The sequence below is a fragment of the Rhinopithecus bieti genome, unplaced genomic scaffold (genome assembly GCF_001698545.2).
Source record: "Rhinopithecus bieti isolate Rb0 unplaced genomic scaffold, ASM169854v2 scaffold_13348, whole genome shotgun sequence".
NCBI classification, from domain to species: Eukaryota; Metazoa; Chordata; class Mammalia; order Primates; family Cercopithecidae; genus Rhinopithecus; species Rhinopithecus bieti.
The window spans coordinates 9944758-9958832 of record NW_016808764.1 but is presented as its reverse complement, the minus strand read 5'-3'; the positions used below and the strand labels follow the sequence as shown (position 1 = coordinate 9958832).

The window sequence follows — 14075 nt, the reverse complement described above, 5'->3', positions numbered from 1 at the left end:
CTTATAGTATTTTTCCTTATTATGACCTTATCCCTTCAGAATTGATGTTTGTGTATAGTGTGAGGTAAGAATCAAATTTTATTCATTTTTTCACATATGGATAACAAGTTTTCCTGGCAACTTTTATTGGAAAGTTTGCTTCCCTCCACCATCAAGTATCCATGTACGTGTACCTTTCCGTTTCTGAGTTCTCTGTTCTGTTCCATTGATTGGTCTTTTTTGTCTATCTCTGTACCATTACCACACTACTCGTTACTCTAGCTTTATAAGAAGTGCTTTTTTTTGTTTTGGTTTGTTTTTAGACAGGGTCTCACTCTGTCACCCTGGCTGGAGTGCAGTGGTGCAATCATGACTCACTGTAGCCTCGACATCCCGAGCTGAAGCAGTCCTCCCACCTCAGTGTCACGAGTACCTGGGACTACAGGCGTGTACCATCATGCCTAGCAAATTTTTTTTTATTTTTATTTTTAGTAGAGACAGGGTTTCACCATATTGCCCAGGCTGGTGTTGAACTCTTGGGCTCACGCAGTCTGCCCACGTCAGCCTCCCAACGTGTTGGGATTACAGGCATGAGCCACTGCGCCCAGCCAATATGAGAAGTCTTTATAGCTGGTAGGACAAGTCCTCCTGCCTTTATCTTCTCCCAGGAATGTCTTTGCTGTTTTGCCTTTGTGTTTTCTATGTAAATTGTTAGAATCATCTTGTCAAATCACACACACACGTACACAAAGCCTGTCGGGATTTTGATTGCAATTGCATTGATTCAATTGCATTGGGTCAATTTGGTTTTTAAAGTGATTGCTGTCAACATTTCATTTTTCCCTATGACGTTTGCTGCAGGTTTTTTGTAGATGTCACTTAGTAGATAAAAATGTTTTCTTCGATTCCAAATTTGTTTTTGGTGTAGATACATGTTGAATTTTATCAATTGTATATTCTGCATCATTAAGATGATCATATGCTTTTTTAAAAAAACTTAGGTTTGGCAGTACACATGAAGGTTTATTAGACAGGTAAACTCACGTCATAGGAGTTTGTTGTACAGCCTTTTTATTCACCCAGGAATTAAGCCCAGTACCCAATAGTTACATTTTCTGCCCTTCTTCCTCCTCTCACCCTCCACCCTCAAATAGACCCCAGTGTCTGTTGTTTCCTTCTTTGTGTTCATAAGTTTTCATCATTTAACTCCCACTTATAAGTGAGAACATGTGGTATTTGGTTTTCTATTCCTGTGTTAGCTTGCAGAGGATAATAGTCTCCAGTTTCATCCATGTTCCCGCAAAAGACATCATCTCATTCCTTTTTATGGCTGCGTCGTGTTCCATGGTGTATATGGACCACATTTTCTTCATCCAGTCTGTCATTGATGGGCATTTAGGTTGATTCCGTGTCTTTGCTTCTGTGAATAGGGCTGCAGTGAACATTCCCGTGCATGTGTCTTTATGGTAGAATATTTCTATTCCTCTGCTATACACCCAGTAATGGGGTTGCTGGGTCAAATGGTAGTTCTCCTTTTAGCTCTTTGAGGAATCGCCACACTGCTTTCTATAGTGGTTTAACTAATTTACACTCCCACCAACAGTGTGTAAGTTTCCCTTTTCTCTGCAACCTTGCCAGCATCTGTTATTTTTTGACATTTTGATAGTAGCCATTCTGATTGATGTGAGATGGTATCTTAGTGTGCTTTTGATTTGCATTTCTCTAACGATCAGTGATACTGAGCTTTTTTTTTTTATATGCTTGTTGGCTGCATGTATGTCTTCTTTTGAAAAGTGTCCGTTCATGTCCTTTGCCCAGTTTTTAATGGGGCTGATTTTCTCTTGTAAATAGTTTGCAAATATTTTCTCCCATTTTGTAGGTTGTCTGTTTACTCGGTTGATAGCTTCTTTTGCTGTGCAGAAGCTCGTAAGTGTAATGAGATCCCATTTGTCAATTTCTGCTTTTGTTGTGATTGCTTTTGGTGTCTTTGTCCTGAGATCTTTGCCCGTTCTGTGTCCAGGATGGTATTGCCTAGGTTGTCTTCTAGGGATTTTATAGTTTTAGGTCTTACATTTAAGTCTTTAATCCATCTTGAGTTGATTCCTGTATGTGCTGTAAGGATGGGGTCCAGCCTCAGTCTTCACATATGGGTAGCCACTTATCCCAGCACCATTTATTGAATAGGGAGTCTTTTCCCCATTGCTTGTTTTTGTCATCTTTGTCAAGGATCAGGCGGTCGTAGGTGTGTGGCCTTATTTTTGGGCTCTCTATTCTGTTCCGTTGGTGTATGTGCCTGTTTTTCTACCAGCACCATGCTGTTTAGCCCTGTAGTATAGTTTGAAGTCAGGTAATGTGATGCCTCCAGCTTTGTTCTTTTTGCTTAGGATTGCTTCGGCTATTCAGGCTCTGTTTTGGTTCCATTGTGATTATTTATTTATCTATTTATTTTTGAGAATGGAGTCTCACTCTGTTGCTCAGGCTGGAGTCCAATGGCGTGATCTCGGCTCACTGCAACCTCTGCCTTCCAGGTTCCAGTGATTCTCCTGCCTCAGCTTCCTGAGTAACTGGGATTATAGGCGCACGCCACCACGCCCAACTAATTTTTATGTTTTTGGTGGTGATGGGGTTTCACCATGTTGGCCAGGCTAGCCTCTTAGCTGCTGACCTCAGGTGATCTGCCCGCCACGGCCTCCCAAAGTGCTGCGATTACAGGCGTGAGCCACTGCGCTCCGCCCTGTGTGAATTTTAAAATGCTTTTTCCTTTATTAATGTGGTGACTTACATTGATTGATTTTTAGATGTTAAACCATTGCTGGAATAAACCTAAGTGATGATATATCATTCCTTTTACATATCTGGATTAAGTTTGTTAGCATTTTGCTTAGGACATACTGCAGCTGTATTCATAAAAGATACTGGCTTGTAATTTTCCTTTCTTTTGAAATCCTTGTTAGGTTTCAGGGCCACAATAGGTTAGCCTTATCAGATGGGCTGGGGAGGGTTTGCTTTTTTTCTGGCTCTGAGATTTTGTAACATTTGAAATGATTTGTTTTTAGAATGTTTGCTAGAACTTCTTGATAAAGTCATTGGGACCTGAAGTTTTCTTTGTGAGAAGATGGATTTTCTATAAAATGTCATTAATAGTTATAGGAATGTTTAGGTTTTCAGATAATTCATTCATTAGTTTTGGATAAATTTCCTATGACTTTTTACATAGTTAAATTTCAAGTTAATTATTATAAATTATTGATAATATTTTTAAGTATCTTAATTGCAGATGTTTGTCTCATCTGCAGTTAATTTCTTTTTTTTTTCAAATATTGTTTATAAGTTTTAGCTCTTGCAAAATCTTGTTGGTAGTTTTTCACTTTTATTATGTTTTTTCAAAGAATAATTTTGGTTTTGTTGACCTTAGATATATGCTTATTTTCAGTCTTTATTAATTTCTGCCCTTTATTATTTTCTTTTATTTTTTATTTTTTTGAGACTGTCGCCCAGGCTGGAGTGCAGTGGCCCGATCTCAGCTCACTGCAAGCTCCGCCTCCCCAGTTGATGCCATTCCCGCCTCAGCCTCCCGAGTAGCTGGGACTACAGGCGCCCGCCACCTTGCCCAGCTAGTTTTTTGTATTTTTAGTAGAGACAGGTTAGCCAGGGTGGTCTTGATCTCCTGACCTTGTGATCCACCCGCCTCTGCCTTCCAAAGTGCTGGGATTACAGGCCTGAGCCACCGCACCCGGCCTTATTATTTTCTTATTTTACCTTTCTTTGGATTTAATTTGCAGTTCTTTTTATAGATTCTTTTTGTTGTTGTTGTTGTTGTTTTGTTTTGTTTTTTGAGACTGAGTCTTGCTTTGTCGCCCAGGCTGGAGTGCAGTGGCACCATCTCAGCTCCCTGCAACCTCTGCCTGCCGTGTTCCAGTGATTCTCACGCCTCGGCCTCCTGAGTAGCTGGGACTATAGGCACGCGCCACCACACCTGGCTAATTTTTGTATTTTTAGTAGAAACGGGGTTTCACCATGTTGGCTAGGCTGGTGTCCACCTCCTGACTTCAGGTGATTCACCTGCCTTGGCCTCTCAGTGCTAGGATTATAGGTGTGAGCCACCATGACCAGTGCCCCCAACCTTTTTTTTTTTTTTTTTTTGAGACAGGATCTCACTCTGTTGCCCAGCCTGGAGTGCAGTGGTGTGATCATGGTTCACTGCAGCCTTGACCTCCCTGGCTCAAGCAATCTTCCCACCTCAGCCTCCTAAATAGCTGGGAATATGGAGGTGTGCCACCATGCCCAGCTAATTTTTGTATTTTTTTGTAGAGATGGGGTTTTGCCATGTTGCTCAAGCTGGTTTTGAACTCCTCAGCTCACTGTGCCCAGCCTATAAGGAACTCTTATAGAGGTAGATTTTATTCATTATTAATTTGATAAGGTTTTAAATCTGGTATAAGCTGGAACATTTAGTCTATTTTTATTCATTGTTATTACTAATCTAGGTGGATTATTTCTCCTGACTTACTTTGTTTTTTTGTGTTTGTTTTTCCTATCCTGGTTTTTTTTCCTTTCCTTTGTTGCCACCTTTAGGGTTAAGTGATCATTTTTTCTCATTACATTATTCCTCTTTACCATTTGGAAATTATATACACTATTTGTTTTTTACAAAGTTGTTACTCTAGAAATTGTAAAATGCAAGTGTAAAATTTATTAATGTCCAGATTCTACTCCTGACCATCACAGGGCTATTAGGACACTAATCCCAGTGATAGCTCACCTCCCATTTATGTTATTATTTTTGTGTATTTAGTTTTTTAAAACCTCATTCTTTTACTGTGGTATTAAAAACTTTTTTAAAAGATAGAAGCATTTCTTCTGATATTTACTGTTTTATACAGTTAACTTGGATTTAACCGCATATTTACCAACTTTTTTTGCTCTTGATTCTACCCTGCATTTTAGACCTTCCAGCGTGTATCCCTTTCTTTCTTCCTGAACTATACGCTTTGGAATTTCCTTAGGGAGCATCTGCTGGTCACTTGCTCTTTCAGTTTTTCGTTGTTTGGAAATGTTTTTATCTTACCCTCAGTCTTTAGCTGGTTGTAGAATTCTCTGTGGAGACACCCCTCCCAGCAGAGAAGATGTGTTTCCACTGTGACCGGCTTCCATTGTTGCCATTGTGGTAGCAGCCAGCAGTCTACTTGTTGCTCTTTAGAAGTCATCTGACTTTTTCCTTGATTGTGTTTAATCTCTGGTATTATGTTCTTTTACAAGGATGTACCTAGGTGGATATTTTAGAGTTTATTCTGCTTGAGATTTGATGGGATCACGATGGCTGTGATTCAAATCATTTGTCCCCACTGCCAAGCCTCAGTGATACCTCATCCCCTTTTGTAGGATCCCTTCAGGAGACTGCTTTCTGGACCCTTTGCCTCCCGTTTCTTTCCTCTACACCTCCATGATGCCAAAGGGGATAATCTGCCTAAAACACAGCTAGGCAACACTGTCTTCCTGCTTCGAGACCCTTAGTTTGTAGAGATCCTTTGTTTGCAGGATACAAGTCCAGTTTTTTAGCCTGGCACATTCTATCCCTGTGCCCAGAGCAACCACTGGCAAATACAGGGGTGCCAAGTACATCCACATGGAATGGCCCTAGTGATAGGAAATAAAGTTGATGACTGGCTGGATTTGAGGTTTAGGGAGAGGAGGATGAGTTTGATGCTCAGGTGTGTGGTATGGTTGTGTGGACTGCACTGTCCACACCAGATGATTTGCAAAGAGAAGGACTTAGGAGAGGAAAGGGGCTAAGGAGGTGGAAGGAGAGGATGAGTCTAATGTAGGCTTTGTTGAGGTGCCGATTTGGTGAGATGGAGGATGTTTTTCTAGCAGGCAGTTGGAGGAAAATGAAATGGTGCATTTTCCCAGCCCTGAGGTCCAGTTGAGGATGCTGTTAAAGAACAGCACTGGCCGGGCCCCGTGGCTTACACCTGTAATCCCAGCCCTTTGGGAGGCTGAGGCAGGTGGATCGCCTGAGGTCAGGAGTTCGAGACTAGCCTGGCCAACATGGTGAAACCTGTCTCTACTAAAAATACGAAAATTAGCCAGGCACAGTGGTGGGCGCGTGTAGTCCCAGCTACTTGGGAGGCTGAGGCAGGAGAGTCACCGGAACCCAGGAGGCAGAGGTTATAGTGAACCAAGATCATGCCACTGCACTCCAGCCTGGGCAACAGGGCGAGACTCCATCTCAGATTAAAAAAAAAAAAAAAAAGACAAAAAGAACAGTAATTAGCAGTCTTGTGTATCTCTTATGTGCCAGGTGCTTGGCAAGCCTTTGGTAGTTGTGATTCATTTAGGCTTCCTCTGCCTTTAAGATAGCTACTAGTTTCCCTGTTTTGGAGATGAAAAGACTGGGCCTTAGGGAGGCTGAGCATTGTTAGCTAAAAATGTTTGCGTGCTGTATTTGCCCAAGGCACCAGTGAACTTCTTGTCAGATCATGATATCACCTAAAATGAATGTAAACACCTGAGAATTCCAGGACCCACTGCAGTCAGAACATCCAGGAAAGGGTTTGGGAATCTGTATTGTTAATATACACATTAGGAAATTCTTAGGATCGGGCAGGTCTGGGACTTTCTGGTCTCAGTGCTTCCTGTTTAGTTCCAAATCCACATTCTTAGCCCCTGCAGTGCGTGCTGCATGGCGGTAGCCAGCGTTTTGATCAGAGCTTGTGGAATACTTTTATTAGCTGTGATCTTTGTGGTTTGCGGAAAGATCCCATTTTGTTAGCAAGCAGGAGATTTAAAAAATAGCCTGAAGTCCTACCACGATAGTTGTTTTGTTAGCGATTTGGGGAGAGGAGGAAACTAACATTTATTAAGTGTTTATTAGCAGTTCCCTCAGTAATGAACTTGATTATAATTTTATGGTGAAAAAACGGGGCCTCTGCTAAATTTCTCCAAGACCATAGATCTGGTAAAAGGCTCAGCCAAGGGTTAGACCCAGAATTGCCTAATAGTAAAAATAGCTCACACTTATTTAGTGCTTACTGTGTTACCAGGCTGTTACATGTATTAACCCATCTAATCTTCATAGCAATTCTGCAGAGGACGTTTCTATCATTATTCCCACTTTACAGATCAGAAACCGAAGCCCCGTGGGGACTAATTTGCTCAATTTCACATGCCTAGTAAGTGGGAGAGCCAGGCCCTGAATCCCGGCATTCTAGCTCCAGAATCCACACCTCTTATCACTGCCCAGTCCTGATTTGCTGTGACTCATGTTCTTCTTCTCACCTTTGTAGTAATCAGCATGAAGAATGACTTTAAAATGATAGCAAATTTATATTTGTTAATGTAAATTAGTACAGTTCCCAGGACATTGCTTCTGATGTGCTTGGGGATGACTAGTGTCATTTACTTCCTTTTCAGTTCGTTCCCACATGCAGAGTAGCACAAAGAGAATGGGCGTCATGACAGATGTCCACCGGCGCTTCCTTCAGTTGCTGATGACCCATGGCGTGCTAGAGGAATGGGACGTGAAGCGCTTGCAGAGGCACTGCTACAAGGTCCATGACCGTGAGTACCGTTTTCCTGTTCCCAGGGCGCTCTGGTGCTGTGTTGATCAGGGACCAGTGACTTAGGTACAATACCATGTAACTTGTTAACCGGTACTTCTGAGCTGAGCATTCAAGCCTCTTCACAGTCTTACTCGGGCCCATCTTCCACTTTTTTTTTTTCCCCAAGTAAACCTGACATTTTGCCCTGTGGATAAAAACTTGGAGTCTAAAGCTGTATAGTTGTGGTTCACACCAAGCCTCCAGGACCTGCCCCAGTCTCAGTTTCTGTGTCTCTAAAGTGGGGATAGTAATTGTACTTAACACGTAAGTAAGTGTGTGGTTCATGGAATTGAGAGACATGATATGTACAAGACACCTGGCACAGAGACAGTGCCTAGTGGGCTATTGATGGACACAGGGCAGCTTGGCCGGGTGCAGTGGCTCACACCGTTATTCCTGCACTCTGGGAATCAAGGTGGGAGGATCGCTTGAGGCCAGGAGTTTGGGACCAGCCTGGGCAGTGTAGCGAGACCCTCTCTATTTTTTTATTTAAAAAAAAGAAAACAAATTATAAAACAAAAAAATGGGGCAGCTTAGCATAACACTTAAGGGCACAGCCTTAGACTGGGCCAGACTTGGAGAGTGTGTCCCTGCCCTGTGTCAGCTGAAGGCATTTGGGGTATCTTAGGGGGCCACTGGGAGGGGCAAATAAGAAGCCCTTGGAGACAGGGCCTGGTGCTAAGTTCTTAGTAACTGGAGGTGGCGGAAGAAGCAATAGAATCAGTGTTGATAGATCAGTTGAATTAGTATTGGCAGATATTGTTGAGTTGCCTGCCAGTATGGGTAGATCTTACTGATTAGATTTTATGCAGTGACAAAGGTGATGAGTTATGCTTATTGTATGATGTGATTATGTTGTTTTTTGTGAAGTACAAAATGATTTTTCATTGGTTATGAATGCATTTGCATGTAAAGGCATAAAAATGGACTGGAAGAAGACGCAGGACACTTGTGAGGTGCTTGTGAGGAGAGGCAGAGTGGGAGTGGGCTGTCAGCAGAGATCACAGGACCTTCACTTTTATCCTGTTATGTTCTTTGATTAAAAAGAAAAGTCTTGAAGCCAACGTGACATTATTACATTATTAGCCTAACAACATGACATTAATTAGTGTGGTCTCATGGTTGTCACCTCTGATGAATGGGAATGCAGGCGTTTGGTTTTTATTCTGCCTTTCTCTCTGTATTTTTAATTTTCAAAAGAAAAATAGAAAAAATGACATAGAGGTGAGCCAAGCCAAGAGGTGTGAGAAAGGGCATGCACAGGTACACAGGGACCAAGTACACAGGCAAAGAGACACACAAAAAAGGCACAAAGATGCTTTCGTTCTTAGTCCTCAGGCATCCTGCAGCTCCTTGCAGCGAGATGTGACAGGGCGAAGGGACACCAGAAAAGGTGTCCCTCCTGTCTCCAAAGGCAAGCTCCTCATGAGCGCATTGCATCTTCTTCCCGGCCACTCTTTTGCCTTTGCATGCAAATGCATTCATAAGTGATGAACATCGTTTTGTACTTTTCAGAATGTGAAGAGACATGAGAAAAGGTAGGTGCCACATTCGGAGCACTGCAGTTTCTGCAGCCTGTTAGAGTTCAAAGCCTGATCCCAGAGAGGTGAGTGGTGAATGGGAGTAAGAAGGGGGAGACAGAACAGAAACAAATATTCTTTCAAGGTGTGCAAAGGAAGGAGAAATAAAAGAAAGTGGTGTGTTAGACAGAGAAGAAGCAGTTTGAAGTGTCTGGAGAGTAGCATCTGCGTTCTCCAGAGCACTGGTCCATGGAGGTGTTCCATGGGGAATTCTGGGAGCTCAGTAATGCCAGGAACAGGTTAGCCTCTTGAACTGTGTTTAATTCTGTGTATCCAAACCTAATTGACCTACTGATAACTTACCCTGGGAATCCCTAGACAAGAATATATGATGTGTGGGAAGAGAATACATTCTTTTCGTGTGTAGGTTTGCAGATCGTGAAGAACCCTGTACACCATAGTAATGGTTTTTTACTTCTGCGGACAGTGTGGACCTCTTAAAGTATTCAAAGCAGAGAGTGAGATAGACAGTGCTAGGTTTGAGAACCATCCCTGTGGTGAAAGTAGATGTGCCGTAGTTGCACCGGCAGAGAAGGATCTTTGGTGAGAGACTCTTCTATTGAAAGGGGATGTTATACCTGTCAAGCTAGTTTCTCTTGCTCTTTAAAAAGCATGATAGTGGCCAGGTGTGGTGGCTCATGCCTGAAATCCTAACACTTTGGGAGGCTGAGGGGGATGGGTCACCTGAGGTCAGCAGTTAAAGACCAGCCTGGTCAATATGGTGAAACCCCATCTCTACTAAAAATACAAAAAGTAGCCAGGTGTGGTGGTGCATGCCTGTAGTCCCAGCTACTTGGGAGGCTGAGGCAGGAGAATCGCTTGAACCCGGGAGGCAGATGCTGCAGTGAGCTGAGATCGTGCCACTGCACTGCAGCCTGGGCAACACAGCGAAACCGTGTATCAAAAAAAAAAAAAAAGCATGGTCGGGCTTTAAACCTCCCCCTCAATATCCTCCAGAGATGGCCATAAGAACGCTTGTCTTCAGCCTGAGCAACATGGTGAAACCCAGTCTCTACCAAAAATACAAAAAATTAGCCAGGTGTGCTGGCACACACTTCTGGTCCTAGCTACCCAGGAAGCTGAGGCAGGAGGATCGCTTGAGCAGATGAGGTAGGGGTTGCAGTGAGCTGAGATTGTACCACTGCACTTCAGCCTGGGCAACACAGTGAACCCTTATCTCAAAAAAAATAAAAGAATGCTTGTGTTAATCCTGAATCTCTTATTTACATGACAATTTAGTCTTTTTCTCTTTTTTTCTCCTGTGAGTCTTGACTGTAAACTTTAATGTTGGTGGGGAAGTTTCACAGCTCACTGCAAGGAGCCACATGATGCCTTGGTACTAAGACTGAAAGTGTTTTTGCCTTTATTTGACCTTTAAAATTGTTATGATCTAATTTAGGAAAGTCCTGTAGAATGTGTCTAGGAATTGATTTATTGTTCACACTGTATACCATTTCTTTGCACCTAGATATGGTTATGGCCAGGGTGAACAGGGTAGTACAATCTGTTTTCTCCTATCCTCATTTAAGAAAAATGCCAAAAAACTTGTTACTGCATGTTCTTGTTATTAGGGAGATTTTAAACAAGAAATGACAGAAATTATCTAAACTTAAGTGAATACTTGCAAGACCCAATATTATCAATTTCCTATCTTTTGAAGAGATGGCCAGGAAAGTCCCCTTGTACCAACTAGAAAAATATTTAGCTTCTAGGAAAATTATGAAACAAAGGAGTGATTGAAATTGCAAGTTATTCTAATTGCCGTTTCCCAGGGTGTTTGTCCAGTTTATCAAAGCACTTCTTATTCTGGGCTTTGGTTTGGGTTCTCTTCTTACTGTCATTAAGGGGAAACAAAGTCCTCAATTCTCCTGGCTAGTGAAGAGTTTAGATTTTGTTCTCAAGTTCAGTGCAGACCTTGGGTCGAGCCTTTCAGAATGGCGCTGGGGAACCTGTGTTCATAGAGGACCTTAGATTTTTTGAGCCAGGGCTTGCATCCACACATACGTTCATTCCACCAGCAAAACTTCCCTAGAATCTCAAGTGAGCCAGGCCTCTGTGCTAGGGACTGGTGACTCAGAGATTAAATTTTTATTTTACCGTGGCTCTCATGAGTCATACAGACGAGGGGTCAGATGATTCTAATATAGGCCTCCTTGATAGAAGTAGGCACAGGAGGCCTTGTGGGTGGTGGAGAAGACTTGGGTTTGAGGTTTTCCACTTTTGGCCAGTATGGAGCAACAGGGCTCAATACACCTTCTTGCCTGAAACAATTCAAAAATGGACAAAATGTAAAACACCGGACATTGGTCAGTGAAGGACAGTGATCTTTTGAGAGATGGGCAATGATGGTTTCTTTTTCTCTTGACACTTGATGTGGTATCTTTTCTAACACTACTTCTCCAGTTCTCTAGATAACAACTGGGCATTCAATGATTCAGTTGAATTCTGACACTATCTGCCTGGAGTTAGCATCAGATCCCACAAGTTAAAGGGCTCGGTGTCATAAGACTGACCCAATTTAAGATACTGGTTTTAAGTCCCGGGCTACCTGTACTTCTGGCCAATGGCTATACATCGGGGTTCCCATAACTCCCTCTTCGGGTTTGATAATTTTCTAGAATGATTCATAGAACTCAGGAAAACACTTTACTTACGTTTTTACTTATGTGGTTTTTTTTATAAAGGCTGCAACTCAGGAATAGCCACGCAGGAGAGATCATAGGGCTAGCTGTGGGAGGTGGGGGTGGCATGGAGTTTCCATGCCCTCTCTAGGTGCACCACCGTCTCAGTGCCTCCGTGTGTTTAATAACCTGAAACTCTCCAAATCCTGTTGTTCCGGGGTTTCTTTTTTCTTTTCTTTTCTTTTCTTTTTTTTTTTTTTTTGAGACGGAGTTTCACTCTTGTCATCCAGGCTGGAGTGCAATGGCACGGTTTCGGCTCACTGCAATCTCCGCCTCCCGGGTTCAAGCAATTTTCCTGCCTCAGCCTCCTGAGTAGCTGGGATTACAGGCGCCCGCCACCACACCCAGCTAATTTTTGTATTTTTAATAGAGATGGGGTTTTACCATGTTGACCAGGCTGGTCTCGAACTCCTGACCTCAGGCGATATGCCCGCCTCCACCTCCCAAAGTGCTGGGATTACAGGCATAAGCCACCGCATCCAGCTAATTTTTAAATTATTTGTAGAGACAGGGATCTTCTTCTGTTGCCTAGGCTGGTCTCGAACACCTAGGCTCAAGTGATCATCCTGCTTCAGCCTCCCAAAATGTTGGGATTACAGGCGTGAGCCACCGCACCCAGCCCAGTTTCAGGTTTAATGGGGCCTGTTGATTATTGAATTTGGCACACTCTAAGAAAAATCATCCCACAAAATTGTGAATACACCATTAGAAATGATTTGAAATATTTAGCCACCGCGCCTGGCCATTCTGGGGTTTCTATGGAGGTTTCTTTACACAGGCATGATTGATCAGTCACTGGCTGTTGACGAGTGCTTCCATCTCTAGTCCCTCTCTTCTCCCCAGGTATTAGGGAATGGGGCCGAAAGTTCCATGTTTTTGATTGAGGCTTGGTCATTCTGGTGACCAGCCCCCATCCTAGGGGCCTGCCAAAAGTTGCCTCATTAGAACAAAAGATGCTTCTATCACCCATATGACTCAGGGAATTGTAAGGGTTTTAGAAATTCTGTACCAGGAACCTGGGGGAAAGACCAACTAACTTTCTTCTGCCACAAGCAATAGTGGGAGTGAGCAGTACAGCTGCCCCAGCTCAGTGCCTTTAGAAAGTTTCTAGGCCATGGCACAGGGGAAACCCAGGCAGAGCTAGGCAGCCTCCCTGCGTTGAGGAGATGGAGATGAGAGTTCAGGGAGACTAAGGCAGGTAGAGGTTGCAGGACAGAGTACTTACAAGGGAGTATAAGGTAGATTAGAGGTGCACAGAGAGAAAACTTGAGATGTCCAAAGTGCCCCTCCACTCAAGGATCCCGCTGAGAACTGATGAGCAAGAAAACTGCTTAAGGTCAGGGAGAGAACTAGTTGAAGGATTAGAGAAAACAATGCCAGCTATTCACAGAGCTGGGAATAGTGCCCGGCCCAAACATTTAAGGAAGAACTCACACCATTTCTACCCAAACTTTTCTGTAAAATTGAAGAGAATATGTTACGACTAATTCTATGAGACCTGCATGATTCTGATACCAAAACCAAAGACATTGTGAGGAAGGAAAACCCCAGTCAAGACTCCTCATGAGCATAGATGTTAACATGCTAAACCCAATTGTGGCAAATCTAATCTAACAGTGTTTACAAAGGATGGTACAGCATAACCAAGTAGGGTTTATCCTGATTTTGCAGGGTTGATTTAGTATTAATATTTGAAAATCAGTGTAATTCACCATATTAAACTAAAAAAGAAAAATCTTGTGTTTATCTCAATAGGTACAGAAAAAGCATTTGACAAAATCTCATGTCTGCCCTGGTGTGATGTAGCAGAAAGTTTTTTATAGGAAGCTAAGGGATTCTAAGTAGCAGGGGATAAACAGGGTAAATAGGCTTAGAGCACAAGTGAGGAGTCTGAACTCTACAGAGTTTTATTTATATTTATTTTTTAAAAATAATTAAAATTAAGGCGGGGCACGGTGGCTCACGCCTGTAATCCCAGCGCTTTAGGAGGCCGAGGCAGTCGGATCAGCTGAGGTCAGGAACTCGAGACCAGCCTGACCAACATGGAGGAACCCCGTGTCTAATAAAAATACAAAATTAGCCAGGCGTGATGGTGCATGCCTGTAATCCCTGCTGCTCGGGAGGCTGAGGCAGGAGAATCGCTTGAACCTGGGAGGTACAGATTACAGTGAGCCGAGATCACGCCATTGCACTCCAGCCTGGGTAACAAGAGCGAAACTCCGTCTCAAAAAAAA

At 42.9% G+C, this 14075-nt stretch overlaps 1 protein-coding gene across 2 annotated transcripts in view; it reads left to right on the top strand.

Moving 5' to 3' along the window:
* Positions 1-14075, top strand: part of NSMCE1 (NSE1 component of SMC5/6 complex) — a 43205-nt gene that overhangs the window by 4427 nt on the left and 24703 nt on the right. For both annotated transcript variants that reach the window (XM_017887187.1, XM_017887186.1), the window contains exon 2: positions 7393-7539. In XM_017887187.1, the coding sequence (XP_017742676.1) occupies positions 7393-7539 (147 nt within the window). The remainder of the gene's footprint in view (positions 1-7392; positions 7540-14075) is intronic.